This window comes from Maylandia zebra, linkage group LG1 (assembly GCF_041146795.1).
Source record: "Maylandia zebra isolate NMK-2024a linkage group LG1, Mzebra_GT3a, whole genome shotgun sequence".
In the NCBI taxonomy this organism is placed as follows: domain Eukaryota; kingdom Metazoa; phylum Chordata; class Actinopteri; order Cichliformes; family Cichlidae; genus Maylandia; species Maylandia zebra.
The window spans coordinates 39670198-39687705 of NC_135167.1; the positions used below are offsets into that span (position 1 = coordinate 39670198).

The window sequence follows — 17508 nt, forward strand, 5'->3', positions numbered from 1 at the left end:
CTTTTTGTGCCTGTGGAGAAGATAAATAATTCACCGTTACTTCACCAACAGGGAAGCACCTACCAGTCATAAAAGTGTATTTTTGGACTCTACTGTCTCTAAGCCTCCCTTTCTCTCTCCTATTTTTCTTTCACAAGTAAAGTTAACATTAAAAGTATATTTCTAGCAGTAGCTCGGCGTTGTAGGTGATTGAGCTCTTCAATTATTTCATTTGGTTTGGGATTGCAGTGTGCAGCAGTTTTTTAAACTTCCTGTCAGACTCCCACCTGATTGCATTTGAAGTGCAAACAGACAGTTATGGGATATTAACCTTTCACATATATTATGAACCTGTAGCAGATTAAGGGCCATTATGTTAACAAGCTCTTGTCTCATTTTGGTGGCAGATGTTAGTGTTGAGTGATGGATTTGGGGCACAGGCCTCTTTTTTTTAAGTGTTTTGAAATTGCTGCATAGGTGCCCACATGAACACTAATGTATTCAAAAGTCCACCTGCAGCTTAGATGAGACTTCCACAATTTGCATCGTGCAGCAGATGGTCGTCTTGTTTCCCTCCTGAGCTGCAGTGAAGTCATGCTACCATAAAGAGAAGATATTGCTCAGAAAATGTAGACACATCTCCCTGGTGTGAAGAGTAAGTTTTCCAATAAGAAGTACTGCAGCCCCATGCTCACCTCCCCACTTATAAGAGAAGGAAAGATTATATCACAAAAAAACCCTGTTTGTGTTCTTTTTGTCACTTTAAAAAAAATCTTCAACTTCCTGCATGTTCATAAAGATCGTAACGTTTTGAAAAACGCGTCTGACCTTTAGAAGATCTACATTCAGTGGGGAAAAAAGAGCTGTTCATGGTGGCAGTTAGTGCTTTGACAGAGTGCATCAGCACGGTGCAGTTCATGAAATTTACAGGCCCTCTTAATAAGAGGTTCCTGTTTCATTCAGGACTGCTGTAGAAAATGTGGCCCTTGGCTCGTTAACTAAGGAACTTTTGGATTTTTATGAAACATAAAAGATATATTTTTAATTAGTCCACTTTTATCCTTCGGGGCTTCTGGGGAAAATATATTTTAGCCACACAGTAACAGTCACAAATCACCAAACAAAGTTTTTAAAGTAAAACTGAAAAACTTACCAGCAGGGGAAAGGTGAGATAAGATAGCACTTTATTGATGCCCTGCTGGGAGGATTAGATGTTACAGCAGCACAAAAAAATAAACTGGCTGTAAAGATAAAGGGATTAGAGCAGGTAAAACTACTCTGCCATCACAATTCAAAAAGTACTGTGCAATCCAAAGCCCCACATAACCGCATGACGTAACTGTAGGTTAGTAAATACACGCAAAACACGATTATATTCAACAAGATGAAATTCATGTTTCTGCTGCTTTAAGAACTAAATGAACTAAATGTGTGTGTGTGTGTGTGTGTGTGTGTGTGTGTGTGTGTGTGTGTGTGTGTGTGTTTTAATAAATGTTGTCTTTATAAATGTGTACCATACACAACACTGAGAACTTGTGATAATCAGGATATTTAAAATGAAATATCAATATTTTCTTAATAATGCCTATATGATAGTAAAAAGCAGGATTTCTTTTACTTTTAGATCACACAACACAAACAATTTTCATGTTTTTTTTAAATAATATTGTTATGTTGATTTTATTTTGATCTGTGAAGTGACATTCTGATACGTAGCAGTCTTGCTGTAAAGGACTGCAAGCGAAAAAAGATGGCCTAAAATGGCTCTCAACATCTGAGCTAAAGTAACCTTTGCGTTAACATTATGCTGACGTATTAAACATGGCTGTCGAACATGCGGCCCGGGCCTGAGAAAACATCCTCCGAAGATCCAAACCGGCCCATACTTTGCTTTACGCGTCAATGAAAACAGCAGTGACGTAATTATGGTGATCTTTTTTTTTTTTTAGATTAAATTACAACACAGACATGAAGATATACTGAAGATATATCTTCATCACGTCAATAAATGATCACATAGCTGTTTAACAGCAGAAACAATGCAGGTGAGGCTTTTCTGTTTTGTTTTTTCATCTTTAATGAACTGTGTCTCAGGCTGTTGATCGTCTGCTCCGTGGATGTCATCACAATAGACCTATTTACATTCAAATAAATGTTCCGGCCCACTTAAAGGATCAAATTGAGCTTTTTTCGTGGGCCACGGATTAAATCTAGTTTGGTGTTTCTGGTCGAAATGATTTCTCCCTGCCGGTTTCATTCCCGTGCCTTTGTAACCGGTGTGTCTCTGCGTTGTGGTTACACCTTCATGATTTCCAGTAAATCTGATGAATTTCATTTCTGGGGCGTTCTGGTGCCGTCGCTGACAGTTTACTTTCGCAGGCTGTCCGTGTGTGTGATTATTCCCGGTGGATTCCAGAGCTGACAGTTTGCTGCAGACGGTTGTTAATCACTTGGTCTGTTGTGTAACTTTATCCCGGTTGTGTCCTTGTGTTGGGGTGGGGCCCCCAATCACGACTCCCGTCTCCACGCACGATTTCAGCCGGCTGCACTTTTCCAGATGGAGTCGGCGCGGTGTGTGTGTGTGTGTGTGTGTGTGTGTCCGAGCTGAATAGCAGAGATGTTTGTTTATACAAGCCTCTGGGCTCGGCCTTATCTGCTGCAGCCACTCACGCCGTGATTTCAGACTTTCTTCAGCGGCTGCTTGTGTGTTTTTTACGGGCCATTGTTTTGTCGAATGGTTGCTAAAGATACTGAGATTTTTTCTTCCTCCCACCTCATTAAAAAAAAAGCGACTGGCAAAAGCTCTGATTTCAAAAGGCTCCACTTCAACCCCACCCAAACTATGGCTCAGTTATTTGGTCAGACAATCAGTGACCGCAGCTCTGAAATATGTTAAAGCCATTCAGTGACGCGATAAAAATACACTCTACAAGGCCACCCATCTGCTGTAAAACCTGCAGCGGTGTATGTGGAACTATTGATTATGTTTAGCAAGGAAAGAATTTGTCATTTTTTATTGTACTGAAAATCGTGCTTTACAGGTGGTACATTAGTTAATGTGTTATTTTCGTGAGGGTCAATCTTTGGTGCCTCTAAATATCAAAATGTGAAAAAGAAAAGTGGTAATTTTATTTTGTGTAACATACCAGACACTACAGACACACACAGAGAAGACTGAGAGAAAACAACGGAATGAAAGAAAAAAAAGTGAGAGAACCATTAATTAATAACCAGATTTTTCTTTGTTCATTCATTGATTGTTTTATCGACCGATTGTTCGGCCTGTGGCCTAAAAGAACTCAAAGTAGTAAGAAATACTAAGTTTGATATTCAGATGTCTCTTTTTTGTCCAACTATCAGTGGAAAAAACAATGACATACATGATTGAATTATTAATTGATTATCATGATTGTCCATGACAAAATTGGCTATTTTTGTTTTACAGCTAATCATATTTGGCTAATTTAGGGGCCTCATGCTGGGGAGATATTCTTACTTTGACTAAATTTGATAAAAAGCTAAAAATGTCAAAAATCCACAGACATGAAAGGAAAAACAGTCGATTCAGTCTTTACTCTGAATTCTTTCTTATTGATTTTCTTAATCTGCTAACTGATTAAATAACTAATTTCATGTTTTAGTCTTTTAGTTGTTTTGTTTTGACTAAATATCCAAAAACCAAGGATATTAAGAGAAAGTGCTGTGACTTTGACTTTTTCTCAGTTAGTTAGTTTTTAAATCATCCTATTTGCATGATCTGTATGAAAGGTTGTCTTTGTTTTCACTCACAGAAAGACAAGACAGAAATCTCTCACTTAAATGTTTTCAGGGAACTAATTAATTAATTGACACATTTTTTTTTGTCAAACTAAACGGGAATCCTTATCTCATCTTCAAATGTCTTCTTTTATCTGGCCTACAGTCCAAAAAAACATTTGTTTCTATCATAAAAAAGTGTGACTTCAGTAATTAGCCGACTATTAGATGTGTTGGCTATTAATTTGTCGAATGACTAATCATTTAATTGACTCACAAATCCGGATCTTGTTGTTTTAGTGTGTTTTATTCCTACAAATCACTTCACTGGCAGTGACATCAATGAACTGTTTAACAGCTGCAGTGTGATGAGTTGTGTGGTAGAGTTATGACTTTAGGCTAAAGTGTGTTAAGTATTACATGTAATCTTAGACTTTATTATTCTGTGCCTTTATAATCTCCATTAATTTGCCCATTTTTATGTATCCAAATGTTTACCCTTCAGGTATCTGCTTTGTTCTCTAGCTCTGCATAAATGTACGTTTAGTGCTGACTGTAACCCTTTATTGTAGAATAATCAGGATAAAAATGAACATTGTGTGTGTGTGTGTGTGTGTGTGTGTGTGACAAAAAGATAATTAACGTCGTGTTACTGACTATTTTCACAAACTTTCACAGCCACCTGCATTTAAGAGGAGGATTGGACTGAAAACCCCCCCATCTCAAAAGTAATTTTCCCTCTGACACACATAGAAGTTTAATCTGAGTCATGTAGGAGCCGTAAGGAAAAAGGAAAAGGAAGTCCTACGATAAAAAATCTGAAAACCCAACGTTGTCGGGCCACTTCAAACTAATCTGAAGTTAATGTTTGTCTGTATTCCTTCATTTTAGTCAGTAACAGAAATGAGATGTTCACAAGTCTTGAAAATCACAACAGACTGCAACAAGTTTCAAATGTACAGAAAGTTTAAAAGTAAAACTCACCTGAGCTTTAAAAGAACTCGAGAACTTTTGTGTGTAAAAGTTCTGTGACACAAAGAGGGGCCCCGTTTAAGCAGGTTAACAAAAGCCTAATATCAAAGGGAATTGAATCAACTCATTGAACTCAGTCTGGAGACAAACACAAAAGAAAAACAGGAAAACATGTCTGAATGTGTGTTGACTCAGCATGGCTAATAATAAATGAGAATAGTTTGGAATAATTAAATGAAATTGTACCCGGGAGCATCACCATTTAAATGCTGAACTCCTCTGTATGAAACTTTTCTCCCACAAATCCATGCAAAGGTACCAAAGTGTCCTTAATGCAGGAAAATGTGTCCAAATGTCCTGATGGACGACCTTTAAATGTGATCATGTCTGCATACTCGTTTTGAAGACACCTTTTTTTCTTTGTCCTTATTCTAAACCATGTCACGAAATTCCTCCCTCACTTTTTCATCTGCAGTGACCATTTTCCCTCCACAAAAGAAGAAAACAGTCAGTTTTAAGAAAAGACTTAAATACGGGTGCAGTGTAAGAGGAACAAGTTTACCGATAACAAAGGGAATAAGAAAGATGGTAAAATTGTCAGTATCTGTATATGTTCTCAGTCTGAATGGCATGGAAAGAAAGAAATGGACTTCTTTACTTTAACTTCAATAATGGACTATTTTTGAATTCCAAATGTTGTTCTTTATGAATACTATATTTTCAGCGTGTTATCTTCTTTTAATCCCATTTTTAATCCTCTCTCCTCAATTACACACCCCTCATACATGCAAGTTTGTTTTCTACAGCAACATTTATACCCCCCCCCCCCCCCTTTTTTTAAATCTTGAACTTCTGTGTAGTTAATAAATAAATTGTTCTTTTTGGAATAAGCTACATTCGCGTGTCTGTTACCTGAGACGCTTTTATGAATGAAAGTTTGATTGACTTGTTGCTGAGGGGGTCGGGAAAGGGGGTCGGGGGTGGGGGGTGTTAAACAAACCTCAGTGCCGCAGCAGGTCACGACTCACCGCGGGCACGCGCCCCGCCCACTTCTTTTCGCTGAGTTTATAACGGGACGCGGCCGACCGCAGAGTGACCACTCCACGCTGCTGCAGCCGGTACAAGTTTGAAGGAGAAGCTGTGAAGGAGCCACATGTACTGGGACACTTCGATCAAAGCAGGAGACAGAAGCGCCGACTCCAAAGTAAAGGTAAGCTCGGTCATTTAAACTCAAATATATTTTAACGCGACACAAAATGAGCAGCAAGTGTCGTTCATCCACAACGAGCAGTTTAAAGCGTGAACTGTGCTGCACGGATGGACGTCAGCTGACAGAAAACTGCAGGATTCTTGCCTTTTCCGATTTTTTAAAAATGTATTTATTCCCTAATTATTCATCGAGATAAACACCAGTGGGAAACGTTACAGCCCCACTCGCGTGATTCTAAACTGCGTTTGTAAGTTTGAATTCATTCCCAGTGGTGACAAAAAGTTGTAATCATATGACCGCAGATGGAGGTTTGCCAGAGCGGATACTACACAGAAGACTTCAGGACGCAGGAAGTGCCAGCTGGTTTCGACTTTGCATCTTATGGTGAGTTTAGTGGATCCCTCTGATGTTGCTTCATCTGGCTTTCCTGCTGATCCTGGTGCACGGCGCTGAAACTCTCAGACACATCAGACACAGGTTTTTTTTTATGTTTGTGCGATCTGTTTCCTCTGAAGCCGAGCGGCTGAAGGACAGAGGAAACATGTTCGCAGACAGTGTCATCACATCTGTCAGAGCTTTCCCTGCGAGTCCTTGACACGCCCGTGATTATGTGTGTGTGAAATTGTCTGAATGGGCTGAGATCTGCAAAGACAGAGAGACGCAGGGTGGTCAGGTTAAAGACGGTCTCTGTGTTGCACTCCCCTCTCTGTCTTTCCTAATCCTTTCCTCCAGACTTCCTCCTCCAACAGATTTAGAGCCCTCGCCCCCCACTCCCCATCCCTCCATCACTACTCTGTCACACTCCCTCCGCTGGCGTTTCCTCCCCCTCCCTGCCTTGTTTCCTCCAAGCTGCCTCCATCCATAGAACTGAAAAAACCTGGGGGGCCTTTTTTTCTTTTTTCTCATGTCCCACGTCACGATTTCAGCCCAACTCCAAAGTCTAACTTATAGATTTCTCCCACAATTCTTCTCTCCATGACTTTTTCTGCAGAACTGAGCTTTGATTAACCTCCTTCTTAAAGCACCACACCGGCATTTTAGCATAGTCTTTCATATTTACAGCAAACTATACATTCATAGCAGATTTTGAGTTCATGTTTTGTATTTGTTTGCCTTAATATAATCATAAAATCAGCTTAAAGATAATGCAGCTAACTTGCTCTTACTGCTGGATCAAAGTTATCCTTATGAGGCTATAAGCAGCAGAGGGCTGGTGGTGCCTTCAGTGCCAAAGAGTTTACAGTGTCATCACATCTGTTAAGTCATAAGAAAAAAAAATCCACCTTAAAAACAAACATAATTTAAACATTTGCAAAAGAAAGTAAAGTCACGGATCACCTTAGTCTATCAGGAATTAAGCGTTTTGCAAATAGGTCTTGCTTACTCAGCTGTAAGTACAGCTGTGTAAGCAAGACAAACTTTGTTTTACAAAGTTACAAAAAAGTATTTCAACCCTTTACTAAATTAAAAAGTGTAATCTTAATTATGTAGCCTAATATTAGGTTTATCCTCATTGTTTGCTCATTATAGCAAATCTTATACATATATTATGTATAAGATGCCCCCCAGACACAAAGAGCAGTGTCATCCTGTGCTGCAAAAAAACTGCTGTAAAATGAATTAGTTTAAGGTTTGCACGATTAAACAGGTAATCCTGTATCGGCTTGGTGCTTTAAAAAGAGCTGTGCTTCCCTGCTGTCTTCACCATCCTTCACTGACTCCATCTGTCTGTATTATGTTGAACCTCCAGACTACCCTGGTGAAGACCTGTCTTTTCTGTTAGACAGTAAAGCGCCCGGACAGCAGCAGCAGCAGCAGTACGCGGCAGACAGCGGCTACCCGGAGCCGCCAAAAGCTTCCCATCCTTATGGCACCAAAGGTAAAAAGAAAAACGTGTTTTGGTATACTTTGCTTGCTTATTAAAGTCAAATATTTTTGACTTATCTTGTATTTTTTGCTCTTTTACCTTCAGTGAGTGACGCTGCCCTCTTCAGCCTGGATACATACCAGGAGTTCAACTGGTGGGCCTCGTATCCACAAGGTGAGCGTCTCACGTTCACTGATGCTACGTGTGAAATAACTCTAAAGGAGACCTATAGTGTTCATATGTTTTATTCGAGAACACCAGAGAGTTGCTTTTTGAGTAGCTACTTTTTAAAAACAGATATTTGTGTGTATCTCCTCTTTGTGACATCACACAGAACCATGAGCAGAAAAAAATCTTCTGGAACTGAGCTTCCAGAGCAGATTAAAGCCCGAGCTTACAGGGCTTATTTGTGCATACACTGACCTCATTTAAAGTTGACTTTAAGGGAATTGTGTTTGTGACTAACTCTCTCCTGGTGCACAGATGGACTGGCAGTGGACCAGTCACAAACTGGATACCAGGAGTCTCCTCAGACATACCAGAACTTGGTGCCCCAGACCGGACAGTTCAGCCCTGCCGTGGAAGGCAGCCACAGCCCCTTCCTCACAGGAGCAGGATCAAACTCAGTACAAAGTAAGACATTTCACTCGTGGGTTAAAACCAAACACTTTTCCAGTGACCTGATCTTTGTAGTTCAGTGTGTGATTCTTCTGCTTGGTGCAGGCGAAACAGATCAGAGCTACTTTGACTCGGATGCACAGAGACAGTCCTCGTCCTTTTGGTCTGAATATCAGTCCCCCAACTTAGCTGCCCCTCCATCACACCCATCTATGGCCTCATGTCCCTCAAACCCCGGCCTCCAGTCCTCAGAGCAGTACTGCCCCCGTGTGGTGAAACGAAAAAACACCCCTCCACAGAGGCTGGACAGGGAGGGGCAGATGACAGGAATGTCGGCTTATCCAGGTTAGAGTTTGCTTCTTTTCCTCTTTGTATAATGACACATGGATTACACATTACAGCGCCAGCTACTTACTTTGACCTCATTCATTTATCTACAAACTCTTCATTCAGGTTCCGGTCCAATCCAGCTGTGGCAGTTTTTACTGGAGCTTCTGCTGGACTCTGCCTGCCGCACTTTCATCTCCTGGACTGGAGACGGATGGGAGTTCAAGATGTCTGACCCCACAGAGGTAAGAATCCTGTTTTAGACAAAGCCACTGTTGAGCACTACATGGAACCGATAAAAGGTTATTTCTTACCTGCTTCACAAAACTTTCCATTTGAGTGTGTCTTTGTACTTTGGGGAGAAACGTTGATCACATTTAAGAAAGTCAGGCCGGGAATCACTTGTTTTCCTAAAAATGGAGCCGCTGGTGTTGAAACTTTGTACCATTTAACAGAGCAATGACTGGATGGGGGCCCCTGTTCATATTACCTGCAGTGCTGATGCTGCTCATCCTGGTACTTATAGAGCCAGATTGACAGGGGGCAGAAACGAGCATTGCACAGCTTTACTGAAAGACAGAATCTGCTTATGTTACTGCTTTACACAAACATGTAATGCATTTGAATAAACACTTGGATTCTTCTGTTTTTAGAAGCACTTAAATAAATCATCTTACTTATTATAAACTTTAACAGATTTTTTTATTAGTACATTTACTTAATTACATTACTCATTTCTATTGTATTTTTCTGAGCATGTGTTTGCTGGTGATCCCACAGGTGGCGAAGCGCTGGGGTCAGTGCAAGAACAAACCAAAGATGAACTACGAGAAGCTGAGCCGTGGCCTGCGTTACTACTACCACAAAAACATCATCCATAAGACGGCGGGCAAGCGCTACGTCTACCGCTTCGTCTGTGACGTGCAGGGCATGCTGGGGAAGTCAGCACAGGAGGTCCTGAGCAGTATGAACGTTTTACCCACAAACACAGAGTCCTGGCAGTGCTCTGGGGTATCGACAGCCTCTGATCACAGCAGTGAAACGTGGGTTTCACAGTAGGGGCCGACCCCAGGAGCCTCGGTGCTGCTGGCTGACAGACCTGAACGTTTTGAGTACTTCAGCCTTCAAAGTGAACTCTGCTTCCTCAAGCCTCGTGGAAGAGGACGAACTTGATGTAGGCAGTTTACAGATGCTGCATTTCAGGGAATAATAATTAAAAGTATATAGATCCATAGTGCAGCCAATATTTAATGACATCATATCATATTTTCTTAAATGTTTCTATAAAAAGAGCTACTTGACCTCAGGTTGTTTTAAGTGCAGCACAGACACCAGCCAGGGGTATTTTAAGCACTCGGGTTACTTGTACTTTGTTCCTCTGGGGTTGTTATGTTTGATAGTTTGTTTGTTTGTTTTCTAAAGAAAGAATGGATTTGTAAATAGTGTTTATATGAACCCTATGTAGAGTTTTGTGCATTTATATTATTATTATTATTATTTTCTAAATACAAAACTCGTGTCTACCTCTGTTGATGCTCTGAATAACAAACTGGCGGTTTTCAGGCACTTGCTGTGAAGGTTTCAGTGACGTGTGATGGTTGTCTGATGTAAATAAACTGTATATAAACGTGTTGAATTAAAGTCTTCTTTTATAAAATTAGGCTGGGGGAATTAATGATACTGCAGCTCCCCCTGGTGGACAAAGAGGGATTCATGCGTCTACAACTAATTTAAAAAAAGAGAACTTTTTAAAAATTCAACAATTTTGAAAGATTTATCTTATATATGTTTTTTTTCTCATTTTCAAAATCAAATCAGAATCAAATAGAATCAAATCACTTAAATTATACTTTTCAAGTTAATCTACTTTGAGCTAATTCGGATTTCTAATCTAATAATTTCAAACTGTTCAGATCTTTGATCAGAACTAGAGGGAGAACCCTGAATGTTCCTAAGAGCCCCCTTTTATACTCATTTGGCCATATGCATCACTTCCTTGCTCCCCTTCGTCTTATATGACTTGCTCCGTGAGTTCTATCCTGCTCTTTTCTCTTTGTTTGGCTTTGCACTGGCGTAACTTAACAGAAAGATCGAATCACTTCACCACAATGGTTCCTTTTGTCATCTATATCATATACTTCATTGTAAACTATTAGTCATGACACATAGCTCTCCTCTACACAAGATTCCTTTATAAGACAACAGTATCGGTATCAGCAACACTGCCCTTTATTTACTTTGTATCAAATTGATACCAAAATGTGCAGTATGGCATATACAGGCTATTAGCGGGATATACACAACATGTCAAGTTTCAGCCCCCAGGAAAACAACGTAAACATACTACATACTTACAAAACATAAGGAAATGTGTCTTGTGGTCATTTGTTTATTTGCTACTTGGCAATAAATCGTATACTATTGGAAAGCCTTTTTATGTCCCCCTAAATGGCGCCACGTTTGTAAGGAAAATGCATTAGAAAATTATTTGATGCCCTTGTTATTGATCAAGAATGCAAATCTGACATTTATAACACCTTGTACATTTTTCATTTTACAGGACCCAATTATGGGACATTTTCATCCCACACATGGATTAGAAAATATTCCACCCACAAAATACTAAAACACGTGTCCATGTTTGAGGAAAAAGCGGACAGAACAGCTCTTTATTTTCATTGTACAACGACATTATGGCAAGTTGATGTTGTTGGGTTTTTTGTTTGTTTTGTCTTAAATACATAAAATGAAGTTATACATTTTGTAACCGCGGTCTGGCAAGGAAGGAACACCAAGCAGGTTCAGCGGGCATGTGGTGTGGATGTTGGCCGGACAACTCGGAGGCCAGTCAGTTAAATACACTGTTCCAAAAAATAGTAATGTCAAAGTATCTTACTGTATATTTTAAAGCTTTGTAGCCTGCTGTCTTTCTAGAATATCATTAAATTTACATAAGTAGACTGATTTTACATGTCAAAGGTAAAATAACATAACATCACTGTAAATATAGTAAAAACACAATTTACTTGTTTTTTTTTAAATATATTTTTTGTACATATGCATATTTAGATTGTTAAAATACATTCACAAATGTATCGTGATTTCACAAATATCTGTCCGTTATTTGAAAGATTGAACTGTTGAATTCAAATGTAATGCTATGGAAAAGTATATAACACGATTCCTATAAGCTTGTGTTACTTCACATAAGTATTATTATCATTGCTGTTTAGGGCGATCGTGGTTCAAGAGTAGGCAGTTCGCTTGTGATCAGAAGATTGCCGGTTCGAGCCCCGGCTCGGACACTCTCGGTATTGTGTCCGTGGTCAAGACTCTTCACCTGCTGCCTACTGGTGATGGCCAGAGGGGCCGGTGGTGCGATATGGCAGCCTCGCCTCTGTCAGTCTATCCCAGGGGATGCAATCCATTATAATTTACACCAACTATTAACTGTATATTTCTGTACATTTACGTATTATATCATATTACCACAATCATTGACCTTGTTTATAGGTAATTTCATTGTTTGATCACGTTAAAATGTTCCTAATTTAATGTCTAAAAGCACTTGGAAAAGGCAGTATCCCATGTCAAATTAGCGCAACAAACTCGATTTTCATTACTGAAAAAAACTGTATTTTCACGAGAAAGTTATTTTCTGATATTTTAAGGTAGTATTTTGGCGCCCCAGCTGCCGGAATATTACTGTTTTATTAGGATTTGTTTTTTTCCCCCCTATTTATAGATAATTTCATTGTTTAATCACATTAACATGTTCCCAATTTAATGTTTAAGATCACTTGAAAAGGCAAGAGCCCATGTAAAATTAGCGCAACAAACTGTATTGTCATTGCTGGAAATAACCATATTTTTATGAGGAAGTTGTTTTCTGTTATTTTACGGTAGTATTTTGGCGCCCCAGCTGCCGGAATATTACTGTTTTTTAAGATGTTTTTTTTTAACAGTGTAGAACAACAGACCTGGAGTTGCCCTGCTCTAAACAGATGCACGGAGAGCAGCAGGCTGCAGCGGCACTCACATTAGGAGACTCTCCAACAACTACAATAATATTCTAGGGAGCTTGGAAAGGAAGAGAAAGAAAGGCAGAGTCCAGACGCTTTTCTTTCCAGGTTCCTTAAATGGCCTGTATTTATATAGCGCTTTTCTAGTCCCTAAGGACCCCAAAGCGCTTTACACAACCTGTCATCCACCCATTCACACACTGGTGATGGCAGCTACATTGTAGCCACAGCCACCCTGGGGCGCACTGACAGAGGCGAGGCTGCCGGACACTGGCGCCACCGAGCCCTCTGACCACCACCAGTAGGCAACGGGTGAAGTGTCTTGCCCAAGGACACAACGACCGAGACTGTCCAAGCCGGGGCTCGAACCAGCAACCTTCCGATTACAAGGCGAACTCCCAACTCTTGAGCCACGATCGCCCCATCGCCCTTAGACTATGATGACCTGGATGACTGAGTATGGAGGACCACAAGAGCCACGCGCATCGAAATAATGGTAAATGGCCTGTATTTGCATAGCGCTTCACTAGTCCCTAAGGACCCCAAAGCGCTTTACACATCCAGTCATCCACCCATTCACACACTGGTGATGGCAGCTACATTGTAGCCACAGCCACCCTGGGGCGCACTGACAGAGGCGAGAGAATAATGGCTCTTGTGATCCTCCATAACTCAGAGCCTCCACAGACGTGCTACAATAATAGGACGAAACCCCCTAGCGGCGCTATACCATGTGGTTGTTAGGATTTATAAAATCAAACATGCCAAGAAAACTGCAAACCAATGCACAATATGAGTCGACAGATCTACTCACACAGGCGTTGTTGGTGGATCCCTACAGCAAGTCTTACTGTACTTGGAACATGACCCCACTGTTATCGTAAGACAGACAGAGTGTGTTCCAGATGTTTGCTGCTGTGTGTGTTCCGCTTATAGCTCTTAGAGCACCCATATTTCCCAGTCGCAGTAAATGCGTCTTTTTCCGGGTGCGCCTTCTAAAGTCATCTTCCTTAAAGTTCGAGACAAAAGCGTATTTTGCAGTTCAGACAGAGCTACAAGAACTTTCTGGGCCACGAAATGTCAGACAAAACTATAAAGCTTGCTTTGGTGAGCGCGCTGGAGGACATATCAAAGGACGACTTTGAGAAGTTCTGCCACCAGCTTCTGGACCGCAGGGAAGCGCCACGCGTCAAGCGCAACAGGGTGGAAAATAAAAGCCGCCTGCAGATCGCAGACGTGCTGGTGTCCCACTTTACCGAGGAGGGGGCTCTTGGGGTGACTGTGGACCTGCTGAAAGCGATTGGATGTAGCAACGAGGCGGAAACACTCGGTGAGATCAATGTCCAAGTTTCAGTTAGTGGTCATTTGTACATCTGGATTTACACAGAAGCGTCATCACAGTTAATCACAGGGTAAAAACTAACTACAGAGATCGATGGGTATAACAGAACCAGAAACAATACTGCAGACATTTTTAACCAACAATAAAGGGTCTCATTTATTTACTTTCACTTTTAAACTTCCTAAACTGATCGCTGCTGTCATTTGGGGCTTACCGTGTCACAAAAGGGGTGAAACCAAGCAGAGGTCTCTGACTTCAATATTTGATTATGAGAAAACAAAAACAAGAGTTAATACAGTGCTGTGGAAAAGAACTGCTCCCCTTCTTGATTTCTATTTTTAATGCGTCAGATCATTAAAAATGTTAGTACTATAAAAAGATAACCAGACTAAATACAAAATGCAGTTTTAAATAATGATTTGATTTATGAAGAAAAACCTACCTGAAGCAAAACGACTTGTCCCTCATATCATATTAAATCAGGCCTGATTACTGCCAGACCAATCAAGAAATCATTTAATAGAAGCTGTCTGACAAAGTGAAGTAAGCTAAAAGATTTAAAGAAACAGCTGAGGAAAAAAAGGCACTGACATCTATCAGTCTGAAAGGTTCACAAAGCCATTTCTAAGGCTTTCAGGACTCCAGTGAACAACAGTGAGAAATTATCCACACATGGAGAAAACTTAGGACAGTGCTGAACCTGACCAGCCGACCAAAATTACTCCAAGAGTGCATCAATGACTCATCCAGGAGGTCACAGAAGAACTCAGAACATTTTCTAAAGAACTGCAGGCCTCACCTGGCTCAGTTAAGGTCAGAGGTCATGGTTCAACAAAAAAAAGAGAGAATGAGCAAAAATGGCCTCAATAGGAGAGTCCAAGGACAAAACCACTGCCAACCAAAGAAGCAAAAAAATGAAGGCTCGTCTCACGTTTACCAAAAAAAAAAAAAAACATCTGAATGATCCCCAAGACTTGTGTGAAAAACCATGTTGTATCTGGCATGAACTTAAATAGTTCAAGTTCAATCAGACTGAGATACTTTAAACATGCGGTTCATGCTGGAAACCTTCAAATATGGCCAAATTAAAGCAATTCTACAAAGAAGAGTTGGCCAGTTATTTGATTTCTGGCGCAATAACATTTTGAATTTTTTTTATTTTCTCAATCGCCCAGCATTTACACGGGTCTGGTCTGCGTTAAAATGCAGCCCTACAGTAACAAAGTGCTAAAGTTTCTTTTTGTAGCATCACACTTGAAACCAGCTTTATGCAGTAAAAACAGAGAAAAACAGAGAGAAATGACAGAATCTCTGAATTCTTCAACCTTTTTCTAAAGTCTGTGTGACACTCCAGTGTCAGGATGTGACTCTGGACATGTGCTGACTTGCTGCTCAACAGTCAAATTTAGTTCCATGGAAATTACATAACAATGGAGAGTCTGGCCCTGCAGCTTGATAGTGCAACGTTCCAGATTTGTTTTTGTCTTTTTGAAGGGGCAGCCAACAGGGCAGCTGTAACAGTGAAATGATAAAACATATGCAACACTGATATTTTAAAATTGCAATTGTCAGAGTTTATTTTCATTCTGAAACTAAAACTGCTCTCCTGTTACACCGCTAACATGGAGGCTAACATGGAGGCTAACATTTTGATTCATTTGTGTTTTTCAGTCACAGAAGCCGGTGGAGGAAATTAGACATCTCACCTGGACAGTGAGTTGATCTTTCTGTTAACTTGTTCATTTAAACAACTATATGCTATCTATGATTTCTTTTATGTTTTGCAGGTGAAAGACTTCACAGCAGCTGGAAAACTGTGTGAAAGGCTCTAGTATTCACACACAAGCTCCAACTACAGATTTATTTCAAAACAATTGACTTTATAACTGTTGTGTCATTAAATTTTAATCCTAAAGAATTTCATAAAATAAATAAAATAATTTCAGAGAAACTAAAAAGATTTCATTGCGGTTCAACAGGTCCTCCTTTTAGTCATAGCTCAATGTTTTCAGTTTTTATTGTTGCCAAACTGGATCGTCCATCTGTTCAGAGGTAGCCTATCATAACATTCTACACTCTTATCAAGAATGCAGACTTGGAAGCTTTCCCAAACCCTGCTTTGAGCCAATATACACTTCAAAATCCACAGTGGACTACCTCAGAGGTTTTAAGTTGAAGGTTTAACCTTGTCTCTCACTTCCCTGAGCATAACATTGTAGAAAATCTGTTCCAAACAAAGCCACACGCAAGATGGACTGAGAATCAGAAACAGAAGAACGCAGAAGGAAGAAATCCACAAAACAAGAACTAAAAGAGACTCAACTGCTATAAAAAGGCTTTACATTGCTGTCATACTAAAGTGGTGCTTGCAAGAACTGTGGGGTCCCTAAACATCTACTTTGAGCCCTTTTTATTATTTTAAAACTGTAAAAGATGGAAATAAAGTATTCTTGCTCAGAACAGTCAAGAAATGTGTCAAGTTTATGCCTTTTGAAAACCACATCGTCTTTTACTCTCCTAGCTGTTCACACTAACTGAAACGTGGAGCTCAGAGGAAGCTCAAACGTTAGCAAATCAGTGTTAATATGCTGTTATTCTTTTTTTAAATTTAGGATATTATTATTGTTTGATGAAACTTTGTGTTTTTAATGAAGAACATGTTCTGTAATAGTAACAGTTAAACTTACAGGTTAAGTTAAATAACCAAGGTTTATGCCATAATATACGAAAAGAAAAAAAAACAGAAGCATCGTCCTACTATCATGCCTCGCTTCACCTTTGAAATGATGTTCATCCTCTGCTACTTTGTATGGACACTCAAAAGCAACTGTCATAGAAATATAAAAAACAATGTTAAGGGATTTTATGCTGCTGTGGTTTTACCTGCAGAGGTGTTTTCTAGTGTCTGATTTTTGCGATTTGGCCGTCGATTTGAGGTATTTGTCATTTTTTAGTTGCCAGTTTTGCCTCTTTGTCTATTTTTCCACCTGGACACTCTTATTGTGACTTTTCCACGTCTGTTTATATAATTTACAAGAGCGATCGTGGCTCAAGAGTTGGCAGTACGTCTTGTAATCGGAAGGTTGCCGGTTCGAGCCCCGGCTCGGACAGTCTCAGTCGTTGTGTCCTTGGGCAAGACACTTCACCTGCCACCTACTGGTGTTGGCCAGAGGGGCCGATGGCGTGATATGGCAACCTCGTTTCTGTCAGTCTGCAGGGCAGCTGTGGCTACACCTGTAGCCTCCACCAGTGTGTGAATGTGAGAGTGAATGAATAGTGGGATTGTACAGCCCTTTGAGGGCCCCGAAAAGCGCTCTATAAATGCAATCCATTATTATTATTTAACTGTATTGTGTAAATTAATAAACTAATCTGCAAAGCTGGAAGCATCACCGGTCAGAATTTGGAGGCGATT

The 17508-nt window shown here is 40.2% G+C and overlaps 1 protein-coding gene across 2 annotated transcripts; it reads left to right on the top strand.

The window, feature by feature from the left end:
• Positions 1-5783: 5783 nt before the first annotated feature.
• LOC112432107 (uncharacterized) lies at positions 5784-10389 on the top strand. Of its 2 annotated transcripts, none has more exons than XM_076886141.1 (8): positions 5784-5917; positions 6220-6301; positions 7668-7796; positions 7890-7958; positions 8268-8417; positions 8508-8747; positions 8856-8974; positions 9510-10389. In XM_076886141.1, the coding sequence occupies exons 1-8, from the start codon at positions 5861-5863 to the stop codon at positions 9786-9788; spliced, it is 1125 nt and encodes a 374-aa protein (XP_076742256.1). In that variant the 5' UTR covers positions 5784-5860; the 3' UTR covers positions 9789-10389. The 2 variants fall into 2 exon arrangements, with proteins under 2 accessions (XP_076742256.1, XP_076742258.1); XM_076886143.1 differs by having other exon boundaries at positions 7701-7796.
• Positions 10390-17508: the final 7119 nt, after the last annotated feature.

Bases quoted from the DNA above. Each gene is read 5' to 3' on its own strand.
- LOC112432107 (XM_076886141.1), top strand. From the start codon at position 5,861: ATGTACTGGGACACTTCGATCAAAGCAGGAGACAGAAGCGCCGACTCC. The intron at 6,302-7,667 runs GTGAGTTTAGTG...TTGAACCTCCAG, and splicing joins TTTCGACTTTGCATCTTATG to ACTACCCTGGTGAAGACCTG. The intron at 8,748-8,855 runs GTTAGAGTTTGC...CTCTTCATTCAG, and splicing joins AGGAATGTCGGCTTATCCAG to GTTCCGGTCCAATCCAGCTG.